At 47.9% G+C, this 20,951-nt stretch overlaps 1 protein-coding gene and 1 long non-coding RNA gene across 4 annotated transcripts; one reads left to right on the top strand and one right to left on the bottom strand.

Annotated features, from left to right (window-relative positions):
* Positions 1-336: 336 nt before the first annotated feature.
* On the top strand, positions 337-4,471 carry LOC147996790 (uncharacterized). The gene is made up of 2 exons (XR_015651083.1): positions 337-816; positions 3,443-4,471. It is a non-coding gene; the product is annotated as an uncharacterized LOC147996790 (long non-coding RNA).
* On the bottom strand, positions 4,455-20,766 carry Ceacam18 (CEA cell adhesion molecule 18). Of its 3 annotated transcripts, NM_001402042.1 has the most exons (6): positions 20,630-20,716; positions 18,414-18,767; positions 15,618-15,902; positions 12,788-13,069; positions 9,364-9,499; positions 6,104-6,549 (listed from the first exon to the last, which is right to left on the bottom strand). In NM_001402042.1, the coding sequence occupies exons 1-6, from the start codon at positions 20,679-20,681 to the stop codon at positions 6,534-6,536; spliced, it is 1,125 nt and encodes a 374-aa protein (NP_001388971.1). In that variant the 5' UTR covers positions 20,682-20,716; the 3' UTR covers positions 6,104-6,533. The 3 variants fall into 3 exon arrangements, with proteins under 3 accessions (XP_087440701.1, XP_087440697.1, NP_001388971.1); XM_087584575.1 differs by lacking the exon at positions 12,788-13,069 and having other exon boundaries at positions 4,455-6,549; positions 15,788-15,902; positions 20,630-20,766; XM_087584571.1 differs by lacking the exon at positions 12,788-13,069 and having other exon boundaries at positions 4,455-6,549; positions 20,630-20,756.
* Between the last annotated feature and the right edge of the window lie 185 nt (positions 20,767-20,951).

The following is a 20,951-nucleotide window of genomic DNA, read 5'->3' as shown; positions in this document are numbered from 1 at the left end:
CTAACAAACAATAATGACAAATAAAAGATAGAGACATTTTTGTGGGGAAATGTATCGAAACTAGGAAGTGCCTGCAAAATAGGCTGTGTAGTTAGTTTGTCTGTCTATCTGTTTGTCTGTCTGTCTGTCTATCTATCTATCTATCTATCTATCTATCTATCTATCTATCTATCTATCTATCTATCTGATCCATGCTCTAGGTTTAGTAGTCCTCTCAGGAAGGGGAGGCAGCAGTCAGTGAGTGGAAGAGCAGCCATGAGGGCTGTGTGAAGAGACAGGGGAGGCATGGGCCAGCACAGGAAGTGATTTTGAAGAAGTTGAGTGTGTAAATCATTTCTGAGCAAACAGACCACTATGAGGAACAAGCTAACTGTAACTTCCATAGGAAAAAACAGTCTTACCGTACCTCTGTGGATGCCTCTGGATGCAACAGGCAGGAAACACTTTAGCAAGGGGAGGACAGAGGCAGAGGCGTTAGGAAGGATTCTCGAGATGATGGGGTGGAAATCTGAACTGGCTGATAGATCGCTCATGAAGCCGAGATGAAGAGAAGACATATGGGCTGAGGGTGGGGCTTGAGTGACAGGGGATGAAGGATGATGAGGGGAAGAGGTTGGAAGCTGGCTCAGAGGTTTGCCTTGAGCAGATAGGAGGAGAGAGGTGCCAGTCACTGAGGGTGAAGAGACTGCAGGAACCAGTATGGGGCAGAAGAGGAGCAGCACACATTGTTTAATTACATTACTTAAGTGAATTCACACACTTGAGTGCAGTACCCATGGAGGACAAAAGAGGGAGCTGGATCCCCTGAAGCTACAGGTAATGTGGGCATTGGGAATTGAGCCCTGGTCCTGTGGCAGAACAGTATGTTACCTTAACTTCTGAGCCATCTCTCCAACACTGACTGTATTGTTTTACTGACTGTTTGACAAGGGTTGAGGGTTCGGGTAGAAACACTCCAGGAACACAATGTTTCCAGTTATGCATTTTTAGATTTGCGAGTTTTCTTTTTAAAGTTTTATTATGCTTTTATATTCATTTATTTTGTGTGGTGTGTGTGTGTGTGTGTGTGTGTGTGTGTGTGTGTGTGCGTGCGCGCGCACGCGCGCAATCATAAGACAACATTCAGGAGTTGGTTCTCTGGTTCTCTTCTTCCACCATGCGGGCGTCAGGGATTGAACTCAGATCATTAGGCTTGGCAGCAAGCACCTTTACCCCTGAGCCATCTTGTGAGCCCAGCTTAGGAGTTTTTAGCTTTAACATCACACAAAAGCAATACCCATTCTGTGGGAGCCGTACTTGGACAGCTTGAGTTTTGATTGTTTACTGGAACCAGTAGGATGTGAATCAGTACTCTCCTGTGATTCTGGGCAGTAGCCATGGGCCACAACCTCCACTCTGTGGCTCTGAGGCCATGAGGTGCATGGCCTATGGCTTCCCTTCTCTCCTCTCCTCTCTTCTCTTCTCCTCTCCTCTCCTCTCCTCTCCTCTCCTCTCTTTTTCTTTTTCTTCTTCGTTTTAATGTGGCTATTCAATACTTTACTATAACATAGACATTGTGTTCAAGGATTGGGCCCTCCTGTAGGCTACTGTTCGTGTCCTGGGCACATGTAAAGATAGACAAGAAAGCTGCAGAGGTGGCTCACAGGCTAAAAGTGCTCCTGCAGGAGACTCGAGTTCAATTTCAGCACCCACATCAGGCAGCTCACATCTGCCTGTTACTCAAGCTCACATCTGCCTGTTACTCAAGCTCCATGGGACCCAACGCCGTGTTTTGGGCTACATGGGTACTACCCTCACCTGTTCACATCCCCCCACACACAGACACACACATAAACACATACATGAAAATAAAATCCAAAACATTAAATGTAGGCAGGGTTCAACTTGGCTACCCCTAGGGTTACATGAGTTAAAAGCACTCTCGTTTCTTCCTTCAGCCAAGTGTATGTGTGTTTGAGTGCATGTTCGTGTAGTTTCTATCCGATCTGGTTTCTAGCTCAGTACCACCTGTGAGGCCCCTCCTGTTTACACATTTACAGGTTCTAGGTGTTTGGGTTAGGAGTTTCTTAAAGGAACATTCTTCTTCCCACCAGATAAAATTTCTTTGTCTGGCTGCTATTTACCTTGCTCTGCTGTACCAGAAGCTTCTGGAAGGCAGGCATCATGCCTGAATCAAGGCACTGCACCCGTCACCCATCCTGTCCTGTCAATATCACAAATCACAATGAGGCATCTGTTGACTCATTCGTTTTGTTTGGGGATGTGTCTTGCTGTATATTCCTGTCAGAGCCAGTAACCAGGATGTAGTCCAGACTGGCCACGAGCTCATAGGAGTGCTCCTCTCACAGCCTCCCAAGTGCTGGGATTACAGAGACGCCATGCTGAGCGCTCAGACAGACACTATTAGGACCATCTTCAATTAATGAATGGTGTGCACGAGGCTGGGGCCGAGGAGAGCTCTGTGGGTAAAGTGCTTGCAAGCATGAGGAGTTGAGATTGGATCACCAGGCACAGTGGTGCAGACCTACAACCATAGTGCCGGGGTGGGGGTGGGAGGGGCAGAGATAATGGGATCTGGCCAAAATGGTGAGCTCCAGGGTTAGCGAGAGATCCTGTCTTAGGAAATAAGGTGGAGCACTATAAAGGAAGACACCTGACACAGACTTTTTGCCTTGGCATTCACATGTGTACACACACCACACACAGATCCAGAATAAATGAGGTCATGGTCTCTCATTCCCATTCCTCCTCAGGATACCCAGCAACTACCTAAGACTCTCACACACACGTCCCTACTACAAAGAGGTGTTGGGGGTCAGAAGAACTGGGTTATTCTTTCGACTGGGGTTTTGATTTGGGTTTCTCTTTATGGCTTGTTACGGTAGCCCAGACTGACCTGGACCTCATGCATAGACCACACTTGTCTTGGATCTGTCGTGAGTCTCCTGCCTCTGCCTCTGCCCCTTGAGTCTAGCATGGCAGCTGTGCACCAGCTTCCCCAGGGAGTCTGGCTGAGTTGCTTATTTCCACCTCCGCTTCCTATCTATAAACTAGAGACGAAAACGCTGTCTCGCTGGAGCTAGGGAGAGGGGGCACTTGTTAAGTATTAAATGTTTTCAGAAAGTAGGAATGAAAGTGATTTCCACAAAAAATGCACGTGGGAGGCTGGAGAAAGGCTCAGGGGTTAAGAGAATGTGTTGCTCTAGCAGAAGACCCGAGTTCAGTTCCCAGCACCCACATCGGGCGGGTCACAACCTCCTTTAACCTCAGCCCTAGGGAATCAGATGCCACCTTCTGGCGTCAGCAGGCACTGCGGCATATGTGTATACACCCCTACACACAGACGCGTAATTTAAAATTAAAAATGTTTGTGGGTGAGCAGATATGGGGCTCCAGGGGCCCCTGTTGTTCTAGCTGACTCTCTCCTTTCCTTTCTTTACAGAGTCCCCTGGTTGAATCCCATGCAGATGACAGCTCTGAGCCCCTGCCTTCCACAGTTGAGGCAGCCCCCTCCTCCACAAAGGAAGAGATACATTATGCCTCCCTCAGCTTTCATGAAATGAAGCCCAGGAACTCCTGGGGGCAGCAGGGCTCTACCACAGAGTACTCAGAGATAAGGCTCCACAAATGACCACATGGCCATGAACATTGCCAGAAGGAGCATGGCGGCCACAGGAGGCTGGCTCTGCAGAAGCAAAAGGGTCGCCTAGGTTGACATGCGATGTGTAGGACTTCAGGGCCGTTCTTTTCATGACACAGGCGTTCTGCTACTGCCCACGCCCTTGTGCTACCCTGCCCACCCAATTGCTATTGTGCCCTGGAAATCATAAGCTTGACTTTTTTCTTTCTCTTCCTTTCCACCACCCTCTCTTGTTATTTCAAGTCAGGGTTTCCTGGGTTGAACTTGCTCTGCAGACCAAGCTGCTCTTGAACTCACAGAGATCCCCCTACCTCTTCTTTCCAAGTGCTGGGATTAAAGATGTGCACCAGCACCACCCAGCATTTGACTTTGTAATTGTATGTGTGTGGATGTTTGGCCTGCATGCGCATCCGTGCACCACATGCATGCCTCGTGCCTGCAGAGGCTGGGGGAGGTCATCAGCTACTCTGGAATTGGAGTTACAGAGGGTTGTGAGTGGCCACGTGGGTGCTAGGAACCGAACCCAGTCATCTGCAAGAGTATCCAGTGCTCTTAACCACTAAGCCATCTCTCCGGTACTAAGATTTTTTTTTTTTTTTTTTAGATTTTACTTAAAAATTGGCATGTATTGTTTACACAGTGATGGTTTGCTGTGTTTTCTTTCAAGTGTATCACCTATTTTGGCCATGCTCATCCCCTTCTCCTGTAGTTGCCAGTCTCCTCTCTCTCTCCCCCCAAACAATCCCTTTACTGTGTAACGTTGTATGTATCGGTTACCTTTCTTGGTTTTGTGGATAGGACGCGGACAGAAACATGAAGGATGGAAAGGTTTATTCTTGTTCATGGTTTCAGTCCATCATGGTGAGGAAGGGAATATGGTGGTGCTCAAGGGGGCACATGTAGTGGAGGCTCCACATCGTGATGGATCAGGAAGCAGTGGGCTCAAGCCAGAACCAGATGTAGATATCATCTTCTAAGCACGCCCCAGACACGTACTTCTATAAATTGGGTCACATGTCCGAAAGATTCCACGGCTTTAGAAAATACTGTGACCAGCTGAGTACCAAGTGTCCAAATATATGGGCCTCTGTAGAAAATATACATTTAAACCCAAACTAGATGGATGATAGTTGGATAGACAGACAGACAGGGAAAGGTTAGTAGATATTATAGATAGATAATAGAAAATAGAGACATAGAAATGAGATAGACAGACTTACAGTATAGATAAAATATACAAGGTAAGTGGTGGATATAAGACAGATGGACAGATAGATGACAGAGAAAAGATGATAGGCAGACAACTTGTCAGAGACGCTGCTCCACTCTGCCTTGCTTTTTGGGAAGCATGACTGAGCGCAGCTCAGAGAAAGGTGCAGACAGGGGCGCTGTGGATGCTGGGGAGCTGCCAAATGTGTCTTAACTTGGTTTCCTTTCCCTGGTTTTTAAAAACAGTGTATGTACTTTGTGAGGGAAAAGTACCTTAGAACCAAAGCAAAAAGAAGAACGAAACATAAAGAGGAAACACTGGTAATAGTTAACATTTTTTCAATTTTTCACTTGCATGTGAAAACTGGACTGAACCTGCATTTGTGCTATACATATCATATCTATCACTGTTGACTAATCTATGCTTCTTGGTTTGGTTATTCTTTGAGACAGTGCGGTGATTTGAATGAAAATGGGCTTCATGGGGAGTGGTATTATTGGAGGTGTGCCCTTGTTGGAGGAAGTTTGTCACTGAGGGAGGGCTTTGAGGTTTCAGAAGCTCAAGCCAGGTCCAGTGTCACCCTCTCTTCCAGATATAGAACTCTCAGCTTTTCTCTAGCACCATATCTGCCTTTCTACCACCATGTTTCCTGCAATGATGGTAATGGACTGAACCTCTGAACCTGTAAACCAATCCCCAAAATATTTGCCTTTATAAGAATGGCCGTAGTCATGGTGTCTCTTTACAGGGATAGAACAACACTGACGAAAACAGAAAGGGTCACAAGTACCCCAGGCTAGCCTAGAACTTGCTAGGTGGCTTAAGACGACCTTGAACTCCTAAGCTTCCTGCTTCCAGCTTCCAAAGCCTGGGATGACAGGAATATGCAACAGACTTTCTTATATATTCTTCTATATTTTCAAATGGGTGTGTGTGTGTGTGTGTGTGTGTGTGTGTGTGTGTGGGCACACAGTTCATGATGAGTTCAGGTGATGGCATCAGACCCCCTGTAGCTGGAGTTACAGGTGACTGTGAGCTGCCCAACATGGGACCTTTGCAAGGGCAGTATGGCAGTATGCACTCTTCCCCCAGCCCCTGATCTGTTCTTTCTGTTTCTGACCCTGCCTCTGTGGTCCTGTATTCATCTCTAATCAGAAGGCAACCACATTCCTCATTGGGAAGCCTTTCTACCAGTGTGATTCTTAGACCTGGGGAGGGGGAGAGGAACCTATTTAAGGAACTGACACCAGTTGTCTGAAGTTAAAATTGCTTCATTTCTCTGTCATTGGCAACAGTGATCTAAGCATCTTCAAAGAATTTGTCAAGATCCCCTAGTTTCAGAGTAAGGATGTGAGCTTGGAAACACTGGAGGGAGAGCGGGCTCTAGAATTAGAACCCAGAACTCTCACATTGCCAATCCCAGCTTGGCCAGCTCTGCTTAGCAGATGGTGCTGCTGATGGCCAGGCGATGTCACCCCTCCTTCAGGTCCCACAGAGAGTCTTCCAATTTATCCGGTAGCCTACATTTCTTCAGCTCACTAAGCCTGGGATGGTGTCCTCCCCAGAATGTTCCAGAGACATGTGGTGCTGGTGCAGTCCAGCTGGTCCCCAGGGGGCACTCATTCTCCCGTCTCCTTCATCTCCTTCCCTGGCTGGGCTGTCCTTTAGGTCTTCTGTGGACACTTATGACAAGTTTCTCCTGTGGGACAAAATGAGGGAAGAAGTCACATCTTGTGTTCCTAAAGTCCTAGGAAAGAAATTGTTGTAGATTTGGTTTAACGCTTGTATTATGTTAATTGGGTACCCAAAATTATATGAGAATCCGCACATAAGACACTGAGGGTCCCTGCCCTTGGTTGGTTCTGATTGGTAAATAAAGCTGCTGGCAGCCAATGGCTGGGCAGGGAGACATTTAGGATTTGTAGACAAGGGGACCAAGATAGAGGAAGGAGAAGAATCACCATGGCGAGAAAGGAATAAAATCCAGGCTTGAGAGAGGCAGAAGAGAGAGCACACCAATCATATAAGAGCTTGGAAAGAGCGGCCCCAGGGGAACCCCCACTGGGTCTAGGGTAACAGAGACCGAATGTAGATTTTAGTAAGTGGTAAATAACTTAGGAGTATCGGAGGGGAGGCGTTAACAACGTGAACGTTTGGGAGTGGCACAGCCATTTGAGCTGTTTAGGACATATTAAAACAGAAGGTTACATGTGTGATTTTCATTTGAAAAATCCAGAACATTGGCGTGGCAGTGAGGAACTCATGGTGCTACCACCACCGGGGCGACTTTGAGTAGCACTGATCTCCTAATGTGACAAAAAATATATAAAGGGACCCAACTCCTCCCTCTACACGCATGCCGGCGGGAGAGATGAACCTGGGGCTTCACCTCGGTGCCTAGAGTTCAGAATGTTTCCACCCATACTTTTTAATATTAATTGATTTTAATGTCAGGAAAAATAATTAGTAAAACACATCTGTTCTAGTTTCATTCAGTTCTCTTGCTGTGATAAAAGACCAAATCCATGTAGGAACAGAGAGGGTTTGTTTCGGTTAGCCATTGCCGATCACAGTCCATCATGGAAGGAAACCAGGGCAGGAACCTAGAGGCAGGCCTGTTTGCTATTCCACACAGTGTAACATTCAACCCAGACTCACTCAAAACCAAGGAAGTGTAGCAAAAATCATGGAGGATGCTGCCTGCTGGTTCCACAGACTGGCTTATACTCAGTCAGCTTTCAAGTGTTGTCACCAATTCAATGTCACCATCATCACCAGCATCATTAGTAGCCATCTTTATCGCCATAGATCCTGCTGAATATTGGATCTACAATGTTCCCTATAAGACTACGGGTTAAAGGTTTAGTCCCTAATGAATTAAAAGTTGGGAAACCCTTAAGACATAAGGACTAGAAGATATGTAGTGGTTTTGGCCTAATGCTGTTCGTATTATGTCAATTTTGGTCCCCTGAACTGCCTACTTGAGTGTCTGCACATAAGACACTGAGGGACCCTACCCCCCACCCCCCGGCTGGTTCTGATTGGTAAATAAAGATGCCGGCAGCCAATGGCTGGGCAGGGCAGACAGAGGTGGCATTTTCAGGATTCCCAGACATGGGAGGGAGAGGAAGTAGGAAAAAGGGGAGCTGCCATGTGGGGAATGTGTACAGGAGAGGAGAGATGCTATGTCTGAGAAGATGGCAGGACAGAGATGCATGGCTGCCATATGAAGGATCCAGGGGATGCGGCCCAGAGCACAGCCCGGTCGAGCAGCCCTTTGGGTCAAACACGTGGAGGTTAGGAAGTGGTCCAGCTATTGTGCTGTGTAAGGCACAGCAAAATATAAGGGCTGTGTGTTTGTCTTTCTTTTGAGAACGTAAACAATTGGAGCGGGTGACCCACTGAGGGGATTGTTTATTAATTATCTATTTCTGTAGAGATAGCTTATTGGAAGGGGTTACCACTGGAGGGAGGATTGGAAGCCCAGCCTCTTCTCTTCTCTTTGCTTTCTGCTCATTACAAGGTGAGAAGCCAGAATGTATTGCTTTGGCACAGGTCCATTAGCAATGGGGGCAATTGACTATGAACCAAAAGCTCTGAAACTGTGATCCAAGATTTATCTTAATTTTTATAATTGACTCAGGTATTTTGTTACAGTAACAGACAGCTGACTGATACCATCATCACCACCATCACCGCTATCACCATCACCACCATCCACCACCACTTTGACACCATCATCTCGTTATGTATCCCCTAGCTATCCTGGAGATCACTATGTAGACAAGGATGGCCTAGAAACTACAAAGGACCACCTGCCCACTACCTCCCAAGTGCTGGGATAAAAGGTGCATGCCAGCACACCCACACCCACCCACTCACTTAACTCAGAGCTAACCATTTCAGCTAGACTGGTGGTTGGCCATACACTTGTCTTCCTCTGCCCTTGGGATTACAGGCACACGCTGCCATGGCTGGATTTTGCATGGGTATTGGGGGATATTAATTTAAGTCTCCATTCTACAATATCAAGAATTTTACCATTGTGCCGTTCCCCCAGTTCCACCACTATTACTTCTAATACTGAATTTCATGCCAGGGCAGTTTCGGGTCCCCTAACCTGACCTGGGGATACTTTTAGCTATCTAACCCAGAGTGGTGGTGGATTTTACTACTGGCATGTCGTGGTCATGTGCTTACCACACTACCACGCCCAGGATAGCCTTACTCCCCCCATCTGGAACAACTAGCTCTCTTAAGTATGGGCAGTGCTGAAGCTGAGAAGTGCTGTACTCTTCAGAGATCATGATTAATCCATCCTTTGGTTGACTTCCAGCACGTGCCTTTAACTCCTTCATCATGAGCTCTCTCTTCCACTAGCTTCTGGTCTTGGGAATCTATCTGTCTGCCTCATAAGAACCCTGGTGTCCAGTTCTGGACAGTTTCACCATCTGTTTATATCTCCTGGGTCATGAGACTAAGCCCTGACACTATGATGTAGAACAATGGTCACCTTCTGGAGCAGGATAGTTGCAGGGCGTAGACCAGGACTCTACACATGTAGGCACCTCCCGTGGTTGCCAATATGATGAGGATTATCACCAAGTATCCTGGGATGTATAATTCTCTTTTCACAGTAGGCAGTGGCCCTTGATGGAGAGGAGAACAGGACAATCAGGACACTCATTAAACTCATTTCTTCACTCACTGTCTTAGCCAGAGTTTCTATTGCTACAACAACACCATGTCTACAACACCATGACCTAAGTAACTTGGAGAGGAAAGGGTCTATTTTATCTTACATTCTATCATGAAGGAAGGTCAGGATAGGAACTCAAGCAGAAATCTGGAGGCAAGAACTAAAGCATAAGCCATGAGGATCAAGGATTATTGGCTTGCTCTCTGATTTGCTCAGCCTGCTTTCTTACGTTACCCAGAACCATGTTGCCTAGGAATGACACCATCCATAGTGGACTGGGCCCTCTCACATCAGTCATCAATTAGGACAATGTCCCACATATTTGTCTACAGGCCAATACTATGGATGCATTTTTCTCAGGTAAGATGGCTTTCTTCCCAGTTATATCTAGGCTTATGTAAGTTGATAAAAACCAACCAGCGCACTTGGCCACCTATAGGTTCTTCAAAGATTTGTCAGCACCCACTATGTGCTAAGCACTATTCAGGTACCAGGGATTCATCAATGATTGAAATTACTTGGGGCTGGCGAGATAGGTCAGTGAGTAAAGTACTTGCTAAGTGGACCATGGAGAGATGGAGAGAACTGACTCCATGAAGTTGGTCTTCACCCTCTAGAGGTGTACCATTCAGTAGATATGCATCATGTACACACACATTAAAAATAAAACAAAGACAACCCCTTGTTCTTTTGGGATGGCATCCAGGTGGGAGGCCATGATGCTTGATATTGAGAACTTGACGATTTAGAGTCAACAATGAGAGATGCCGCTGGAGAGGTCTAGTAGGGGCTTTGCAGAGAGGTTTAGCTGAAGAGGGAAGAGCCACTCCATGGGCTGTGGCCCCAGACTGAATAAAGAAGTGAGCTGATTACCAACACACAGCTCTCTGTGTCCTGGCTGTAGATGCAATGTGTCTAGCTGCTTCATACTCCCGATGCCATGACTTTCCTGACGTTCTGAGCTGTGCCACTGCAGCACAGACCGAGATTAAACTCCAGCCTTGACTATTTTAAGAGGAAGAATGGATGCAGAAGCAGACAGTGGATGATAGAGTGAAGAACAGCAAATATACTAGGTCCTGAGGATAGGGAGTTATAAGGGTGTATTGCTGGTTACACAGGGTCATTAACTCACTGAAGATAATAGCAGGACACCAGCGATTCTGGGACTGCACTGTAGTTAGGGACAAGCAATGAGTAATGGCTGGACAGCCTTCCTTCCTAAACCATAGTTTTGCACAGTAGAAGACAATGAATCTGGGAGCCTCGTGAGCATGCTATGCTGAATCAGCTCCTGGCCTTCTCTGGAGTGTGCAGGGGGACTGGCCGTCTTTTGTGCAGTTTTCTACAGCGTTCTGATTCTCACAGCACTGTACTGCCGAGGCACTTGTCCCAGCTCTGCATATGGGAAAACTGAGTCTGGACATGGTGAAATTCTGCCTCCTGGTTCACATTAGTAGCACTGTTAGAATTGGCACCTGAGATCCTTTGATTCTAGAACAGTGTGTGTGTGTGTGTGTGTGTGTGTGTGTGTGTGTGTATGTGTGTAATGTGCCCACATACATGTGTTTGTTCATACATGTGAAGATCAGTCGTTAACCTCAAGTTATTCCTAAGGTGTTATCTAATATGAGTTAAAAAAAAATTCAGTTTCTTGCCTGTGTGTGGGTGTCAGAGGATGACTTGAGGGAGCCATTCCTCCCTCTTGCATTACTGAAGGTCTCTGGGATTGAACTCAGTGTGCCAGGCTTGGAGGTAAGGACTTCCATTTGCTGACCCATCTTACGAGCTCACCTTGTTGTTTTGTTTTGTTTTGCTTGACACGGAACTTCACTGTACAGCCCTGCCTGGCCCTCAGACCCAGAGCTCTGCTTGCTTCCTCCTCCTCCCAACCTCATTTCAGTTTTCAAGATAAGCTTTCTCACTGGCCTGGAGCTCTCAAAGTGGGCCAGGCTGGGTAGCCTGCAAGCCCTGGGGATCCTCTTGTCTCTGCCACCCCAGCTGGGATCACGAGCACACATCCACGGTTGACTTTTTCACCTGGGCTCTGCATACTGACCTCGGGTCCTCACATAGGCTTGCACAGCAAGCGCTTGACTGCGCCAAGCCCTCAGCTCGAGTCTGCACAGCTCAGCGCCCTTTCCTTGGCTCTCTCACTGATCAGATCACTTTCTCTCTTTGTGGAAAATGACTGAGCTGCTAGGGAGAAATGAGGGCTTTCCTCGTTTGCAAATCTGCCCCAAGTTCCTCATTTCGAAACCAGAAGGAATATGTCTTTCTGCAGTGACTGAACTCTCGGGCTATCTTCCTGCACTCTCCTCTAGGCAAAGGCTGTGGGGTCAGATTCTTTGTAAAGGATCTCTCCACTTTCCTGTACGGTGTGGGGCCTTGGGTCAGGAGCTCAAGTCCTAGGGCTATTTATTTTCTTTACCTGTGAGACAGAGGTGGATGGTACTGAACCACTTGCTGTACCAGGAGACCAGGATGGTCCCACAGGTCATAACTGTGGCTAGCACACAGAAAGCTAATACTGGCCAATCTTGTCTCTTGTGCATCTTGCTCTGACTCCAGGACTGGGGACTATGGATGATTGACAGAATGGGCTGCTTTGGACAGGTCCTTAGAGGATGAGGAGGGAGGGCATCACTGAAGGGCTCTAGCAGGCTTGAGCATGGCAAACAGCTCTCCCCACCCCCGCCCAGGCCTCTCCCTTCCCCGTTTCCTCTGCCTTGCTAAATTGTTAGATTTCATTCCTAAAGCTAGCCATCAAGGTTTATTTCTTTATTTGGCTACTTCCTCCTCTTGAGGCTGACTACCAAGGTCCAGCTACCAAAGTATCAGAAGTCCAGAAATCAAAAGTCCCCTTTTAGCCCACATAATTAACATGCCCAATCAAAACAAGCCAATTCATCCTAACACTGGAGTTCCCCTAAGGGTCACATCTGTTTCCCCTCTATCCACAGGCAGTCCTTTGTCCTTTGGAGCAAACACCCCTTTTCTTTCTCCCCCTTGTTCCTTTCCCTTCTCTCGTTCTCTGTCACCTGTTTTTGTCTCTTATTCCCCTTCCCTTTGTCTTTCTGGGGCAAAGGCATCTCCTTTGTGCTGAGAAGTTGGTCCTATGCTGATCCTTTCCGTGGCACACCGGAAGCTGCAAGTGGGGCGTAGCAACAGAGGGGCCTCCTGCCTAGACAAAAACATATGGGAGGCAACGTTTGGAGAGCTTGGTGGTTGCACTCACGAGATAGAGGTGGCTGGATGGTGACATCCCTATAGAAGGCCAGCTGAGTCTCCAGGTTCTCCACAATACACCGGTAACTGCCCATTTGTTCCCAGGACAGACTAGGGAGGGTCAAGTTCTTCTCGGAGATGCTTAGGAGGGAGCCGTTATGAATCCAGTGGTACGTGACTACCGGCCTGGAGTAACCGGTACATTCCAGCTGCACATAGGAACCAATAACAGCACGCAGCACGCCATTAAAGGCATAGGGCTCGGTCAACAGTGACACATAGTCTGGTCCATCTGCAGAGACAGGGAAGGAGACCACAGCTGTACTTCCAATCCCTTCGGATGGCATCTTGTCCAGAAGACACAAGGTGCCCCTCTCCGTGTGATGAGCCCACCCCAGATGATAACTGAAACAGTCAAGGCAGTTTCCACTCTGAGTTCCTGTGGGCTAAACCTTGCTTGCCCTACACACTAGATATGGTAAATGGCTTAGAGCAGAGCAGAAAAGCTCACACACCAACCGTGTCATAGGACACCATCTAAACTCTGAACAGGTTTCGCAGTGTGTGATCCACAAAACTCACTGTCATGAGCTATGAAGCAGGGGCAGCAGAGTAAGGGGGGGCGGGTTTCAAGGTGTCTCCCTGAGAAATCAAACCATTTGACAGATCTGGATTAAGGGAGGTTTATTGTGGAAAGGGAACAGAAGAGGGACCTGCAGAAGGGGTAAGGGCAGACAGACCCAAGAGGGCAAAGAAAGCAGGGATAGAGAAAGAAAGGAAGAGGCTGTCCAGGAATACATGGGAACAGAGAGAAAGAGTAAGAGAAGGAAGGCAGAGAGAGAGGAGAGACAGTGAGAGACATAGAGACAGAGATGAGATAGACAGAGAGACAGAGACAGAGAGAAACAGAGATGAGATAGACAGGGGTGGGGGTGGCTGGGGTAGCCAACAGTCTGCTAGGTCGCTGTTGATAGGTTCCTAGGAGGAGCCTAGCAGAATTGTTAATCAACACTCAAGTCATTTGGTCCATAAAAATTTCATCTTACAGATGCAAATCTCAGAGGAGAGGAAGAGGGTTCAAGTGCCCGTTCATACAAAAGTAGAAACTAGTTGCTACCTGGCTACAGTCTCTGAGGCCTCAGTCCAGGTTGCAACCTGAAACCCATAAATGGCAGCATGGGGGTCAGGGGTTGTCTGTCCTCCTGTGAATTAGTTTTCTTCTGATGGTGCCACAGAATCCATGTTAGGAAACAGGAGGAGCACTGAGCAGTTCCTAACTAAAATGTGAAAATCGTTTGCCACGTTTGATTGTGATTTTCAGCTGAAATTAAATGTAAACGACAGTTGGGTGCTGAAAGATTCTGAGTGGGTGTTGATGAGCTCCTGTGTTTGTTGGCGGTGCTGGTGTTGTGCTTGGGATCACATGGCTTCATGCATGCTAGTGGGAGGAGCTCCACTACTGAGCCACACCCCACCTCCTCACTTGGGGGTCGGTCCTAGCCTGAGACTCTCTCATGGACCTGTATCTCACACCAAGATTATGTTTTTAAATCCAACCTGCAATGGGGGCGAGAAGAAAAAGTGAAGATGACTTTCCTAAATTCAGAAGAAAACAAAATTGGTCAACAGATCTGAAGGTTTCAGAGAGCTAACTAAACGTAATTGAGAACGAAGAGATGGATGGCTCAGCAGTTAAGAGTGCTTGCTGTTCTTGCAGAGGACCTGAGCTCGGTTCCCAGCACTCCACCCACATCAGGCACCTTTAGGAGATTGAACATTGGCATCCCCACACATGGCATATACTCACACAGATATACACATATAGACATAAATAAAAGCAAATAAGAAAGGTAGACTTGTGATCTGAAATGAAGGTAAGAATAAAAGATTGACTGTAATCTCTCTTTCTCTCCATGTGTAAGTGTGTGTATGTGTGTGAGTGGGTGCGTGAGTGTGTATGTGTATGTGTGTGAGTGTGTGTGAGTGTGTGTATGTGAGTGTGTATGTGAGAGTGTGTGTGTGTATGTGTGAGTGTGTGTGAGTGTGTATGTGTGTGTATGTGTGAGTGTGTGCGTGTGTGTGTATGTGTGAGTGTGTGTTTGTGTGTATGTGTGTGTATGTGCATGTGTGTGTGTGAGAGAGAAAGTATGTGTGTGTGTATGTGTGTATGTCTGTGTAGGATTCATACATATGTGCAGGAAAGTGTGGGCACATATATGACTTACATGTGCAGGTTAGAGGTCAATATCACAGACATTCCTCAATCACTCTCTTAGGCATCTTTATTTCCATACCATATATTATGATTATCATCTCTTCTTTCACCTCCCCCAGATTCTTCCCACTTCCTGGCCCAACCAACTCCAAGCTTTTTTTCTCTTTAGAAAAAAGAAAACAAAGCAAACAAAGAAAAGAAACAGATAAAGTATCTTTCTGACTTAGAATTCATGTATTCTAACCAGACGGGCTGACCACTGAGACCCAGCAATCTCTCTCTGTCCCGCTAGGCTAGGGATTATAGGTATGTGCTGTCACAGTCAACATCTATGCAAATGTCAGGGATCCTAATTCAGGTTCTTGTTTGAGGACAGCCATTCCCAGCCCCACTTGCCTCTCCCAACAAAAACAAATAACCAGGCCATTTCTAATCTAAGAATGGGGAGTATGTCCCTCTCCTAAGGTCCAGCACCTCATGGGGAGGGCAGTCATAAACCCACAGAGCTAAACACCCAGAGCGGGATATTAGCCAGACCTAGCTGGCTGCGGGCTGGCTCAGCCGTTTTCCTGGATACATACTAGAGGCTACCACCGGCTCCCCTCCCACTACCATGGACACTCACAGGCCACAGTTAAGGAAATCGTGTCACTTCTCTGGAGTATTTCTGGGACATCTTCTATGGCACACTGAAGACTGTGGTCGTAACGACTGACCCCGTGGATGACCAGAGTCTTGCCATCCGGGGAAATCGTCATGCGGTTATTGCCTGAGGTTGGCACAAAATTCACGTACCACTTGATGTTCGAGGAGTTGGTAAGACAATTGGCAACCACGGAGTCCATGCCTTCCACCAACATGCTGGCGTTGGCTGAAACATTGGCTGAGATGTCTGGGTCGTCTCTCAACTCTAGGTGAAGCAGAAGGAACAGGTCAGGTATAGTGTCAGCTTCTTCAAGCTTCGGGGCATGTTGAAGAGATGTAGAGAGCCCTAAGATAAGGCACAAGGGAAGCCCCTGCACCGAGAGGGGTAGAGGAGGGAGGTGTGGAGAGCAGGCTGCATGGCCCATAGGCCTGAGCCGTTCTGTATAACAGCAACAACAGCAGGTTCTTGGTCATGAATAGGTGGTCTAATGGTGGTTGGTTTTTTCCCCTCTGTATGTCCATGTATACTGTATATAGAACATGTGTTTGTGGGTGAGAGTGCTAACACATGCCACACATGCACTGAGAGCATGTGTGGAGGACGAAGGACAACCGTGAGGATCAGACCTCACCTTCTGCCTTGCTTGAGGCAGGGTCACTCGATTACCTCTGTGTACCCCAGGTTAGCTGAAGATTGTGGTGGTAACCTTCCACATGTCACGTAGGGGTGCCGAAAATACAGATGTATTCCCCCATCCCCGGCATTCAAACTTGGATCTTCAAGCTTTCTTGGCCAGTGCTTTACTTACTAAGCCATATCCCCAACCTTGCTCCCAGTGGTTGTGAAGTCCAGGGCCCTCATCTCGGAGGAGCTGGGACAGGTGGTGGCTTTGGAACTAGTCATAATAATTAGATCCACTGTCCGAGTTTCATTCGGTCTACCAAATTCTCTCCAAACGTATAGATGACAAATATGTAGATATTTACCCTTCCTAGGAATGGAACAGCTTGGGAACACAGTTCCTCACTGAGGAAAGATAAGGCTCAGGGCCACAGAGTATAGACTCAGAAAAAGGCAGAGGGCTTCTCGTCCTCAGAAAACTATACTCTCCCCTTGGTCCTAGGGCACCAGTGCAAGCGGTCTGGGGTGGACAGATCTCCAAGGCAGCCATGCTACTTCCTCCAGGTCTGGAGTGACCATCACTGTCACGGAAGAGATTGCTATAATGAACTACAAAATACTTGGCCCTACAGTTATGGCAACAAACATAAAACAGTGCATTGATATCCAAGTCTATGATCATGCAAACACCAGGAAAGGACCTCATCCTCAAACCAGGAGGTTCTTCCCTAGGTAGGTCTCCCTATGAGAATACAGTCTTAAAACTAGTACCTCATGAGACTCGAAGGACTCAGCCAGGACAATGCTCAAACTTGTGGCCCACAAAAGTCACATGATAATAAGTTAGGTGTAGTAGTAAATGGCTGTGGCTCTAGCACTCAGAAAGCAGAGGTAGGGGAACTGAAAGCTCTAGTCCAACTTGGACAACACAGTGAGTCCCAGCTAGGGAGAGGTCAGTGGTAGATCCCCTGCCTAGAATTCCCCACTGAGTGGCTGGGGAGTAGCTCAGTGGTAGAGCCCCTGCCTAGAATCCCCCTGTGAGGGGCTGGGGAGTAGCTCAGTGGTAGAGCCCCTGCCTGGAACCCCCAGTGAGGGGCTGGGGCGTGACTCAGTGGTAGAGCCCCTGCCTAGAATCCCCCAGTGAGGGGCTGGGGCGTGACTCAGTGGTAGAGCCCCTGCCTGGAATCCCCCAGTGAGGGGCTGGGGCGTGGCTCAGTGGTAGAGCCCCTGCCTGGAAACCCCCAGTGAGGGGCTGGGGGAGTGACTCAGTGGTAGAGCCTCTGCCTAGAATCCCCCAGTGAGGGGCTGGGGGCGTGGCTCAGTGGTAGAGCCCCTGCCTGGAATCCCCCAGTGAGGGGCTGGGGCGTGACTCAGTGGTAGAGTCCCTGCCTAGAATCCCCCAGTGAGGGGCTGGGGGCGTGGCTCAGTGGTGGAGCCCCTGCCTAGAATCCCCCAGTGAGGGGCTGGGGGCGTGGCTCAGTGGTGGAGTGCTTCCCCAGCATATAGAACACTCCAGGTTCCATCCTTAGTACTACAAAAATAGATACAATTAACTATTTTATTACTATTTGTTTGTTTGAGACAGGGTCTCTCTGTGTAGCCTTGTCTGTCCTGGAACTCCATCTCTTATAGAGATCCACCTCCTTTTGCCTCCCAAGTGCTGGGATTAAAGGCATGTGCCACCACTGCCCAGATGTTTTATATTTTTTAAGCCTCTAAACAGCAGTTCTGAACCTGTGAGTCATGGTCCCTCTGGGCAGTCACATATCAAATATTCTGCAAAGATATTATTATGATTCATAACTGTAACAAAGTTATAGCAATGGAATAATTTTATGGTTGGGGGTCACCACGACATGAGGAACTGTATTAAAGAGTGACAGCACTAGGAAGGTTGAGAACCACTGCTCTAAAGTATGAGTGTTACACAGCAGTGAAAATTAATCCTCTCTTCAACAAGTGAACTGAGTCCTTGATTGTGAGGAGTGACCCATCTCTGCAGGAAAAGCGAGAGAGCCACCTGCATGGCTGCCAGGGTCACTTTTAGGCAACTGAGACACGGGACGACATCCCCTCCAAGGAATCTCCCTCTCGGAACCCTTAGGACAAGCTTCCCTTTTTTTGTTGGGGAAACTGGTTGCTATGCCAACTCACTTATGATCTCGAGCCAGCCAGTTGCTGTTTGGGTCCCGTTGCTGGTGTCCACTTGGACAGTGTAGTTGCCTGTGTCATTTAACGCCGACATCCTCACCACCAGGCTACCTGTACGGGTCACGTTCTCACGCCCACTGTACAAGGGCCCAGGGTGTCGGGTATTGGGAGGTTTATAGCTGAAAATCATGTTGCCTGTACTGTTGTCCATGCCCCGATACCAACTGTACTCCAGGACGTCTTCTGGGACATTTTCTAGGGTCAGGATGGTCCGGAAATTCTCCACTCCCATGAGTGAGTCTGGGCTGATGAAGATCTGACCAGAGGCCTGGCAGATGCCACAGGTCAGCAAACTGGCTGAGGAAACCAAAGAGAGAGAGTTGTGGGTGATGATGGGGGGAGGGGGGTGTAAGAGAGAGGAGGAAAGTGGGGGATGAGATTCAGGTCATTACTTTTACAACTCTATAACTGTCAGAATTTGAATCTTCAATGTCTCCCACAGGCCCAGATTCTGAACGCTTGGTCCCCTGCTGGTGGCACTATTTTGGGAGGCTGTGGTCTTTTGGGGACAAGGTCTTAGTGGTGGGAGTAGGTCACTAAAGGTAAGTCTGCAGAGCTCATACCCAACCTCTGGCTCCTGCCCTTCTCTGTGCTCCTCGTATGTGCTATGGTGTGAACGCCTCCACCACACCCTACTGCTGCCATGAGCTGAACTGTTGTTTTACCATGGCTTCCTCAATCCGCTAGACCGAAACACAAGCCTGCAAATCTTCCCTCTCCTGTTTCTGTCAGGAACTGTCACTGACTCCAAAGCAACTCCGACTATCAATGAAGAATTCCCAGTATAGCTGGGTCTAGAGTTGGCTAAGAGAACTCACGACTCTGGTAGAGGACCTGGCTTTGGCTCCTCCCAGCACCCAGAGTGGGTGGCTTACAACTACTGTAACTCCAGCTCCACGGTCTCTGATGCCCTTTTCTGGCCTCCATGGGTACATGCTTACATGTGGTGAACACACTCAAGCACACACATGCGTACACGTAGAATAAAATACCTCGTTAAGAGTTTCCGGTTGAGGACTGACCCCTCCCCTCCCTCATTCCCTCAGTCCTTGTCTTATACACTCTCTCCTTTTCCTTTTGGCCCCACCCACTTCCCTTTGCTACTCGCTCCCCCAATCCATTTTTCACACGACAGACATGTGTATCTCAATAAAACACAGGATGTGACCCTGCTCTCCTCTGTTCTGTCACATTCTGTGCATGCTGGTCCACATCTCCATACACAGATCTCCACTCCACTTTTGCAGCCTCCCTGAGAACTCACTTCTTCATCCTTAGCTCTGATGTCCCCTGACCAACCTGGGCTATGTGTCTCTTCTGGGCTTCCGGGCATCCTGAGATCCCCTAACCCTAACCTTAGACTACTTAGATTTTTAGTTTGAGAGCAGATCTGTGAGGTCCAGGTAGGCAGGGCTTTGCTGTGCCAGTCAGCACTGGTATATGGCTCTCTCGACCATCTGGGGAATAAATGCAGGTCAGTCTCTCTGAGACAGTCTGACACAATTTTGATTACAGATCTGAATTCACTGAGGTGGGTGTGGGTAAGGTAGGACACAAGTTGGTATCCCCTACTCTGTAACACCTGAGGTTTGACTATGGGGGCGGTAAAGGTACCTGAGACCCCACTCCTACTGCAGGGTGAACACTGACATCTTTAAGGCCAGTATCTATGTCTGCTAGCACATCATAGTAGCTGTGTCAGGGAGTGTAAAGGGTCCTGGAGAAGAAGGGAGTTAAAAAGGGACCCAGGCTGGCAGGAAGAGAATCCAGATAGATAAGGGGAAGCCCAAGGAACACGGGGTGATTGCAGGGAGGCGGCAGGGGTCCAAGTTCATCAGTTTACACAGCAGGTAGATATGACTGAATTCCCATTCTCTCTCTCTCTCTCTCTCTCTCTCTCTCTCTCTCTCTCTCTCTCTCTCTCTTTCTCTCTCTCTGTGTATTCCTGCTGTGGTTGTGTGTATGCATATGACTGAGTCTGTGTGTCTCATCTGGCTGTGCCGCTGTGGGTGTGAGATACACCCAAATGTATGTACTTACAAAAACCCTGGTGAGAGTCCTGTCTCCAACTCTTGAGTTATGCCTCAATAGATCTGTTTCCTCCTCTTTCTAAGCGTCCCTCCCCTCAGCCTCAGAAAGCAGATTCTTTCCCCTCTTACCCAAAAGGGTGAGCCACCTCCAGGGGTTACAGCTAGGCCTGGAAAAGTCCATGAGCTTCTTGGGTTCTCCAGAGCTTGGCAGGTTCTTTGATGCCCCAGCCCTTGCCTGGCCTTCCCCTTTCAATGTGGCTCCTCCTAGAAAGGACTCTGCCCGGCAGTGAGGGTGGACCAATGGGCAGCATTTCTTATCTTTATGGCTCTATGTTGTCCTCCAGCATTTGCTTATCTTACTTCTATACCTATTAGTATTTTTATGATTATGACGCAACGCCAGCTCTTCTTGGTAGTTTTTATAAACTGAGAGATACAGAAAAGCAGTTAC

This window comes from Rattus norvegicus, chromosome 1, assembly GCF_021556685.1.
Source record: "Rattus norvegicus strain SHRSP/BbbUtx chromosome 1, alternate assembly SHRSP_T2T, whole genome shotgun sequence".
Classification (NCBI taxonomy): domain Eukaryota; kingdom Metazoa; phylum Chordata; class Mammalia; order Rodentia; family Muridae; genus Rattus; species Rattus norvegicus.
This window is presented reverse-complemented; position numbering and strand designations above follow the sequence as displayed.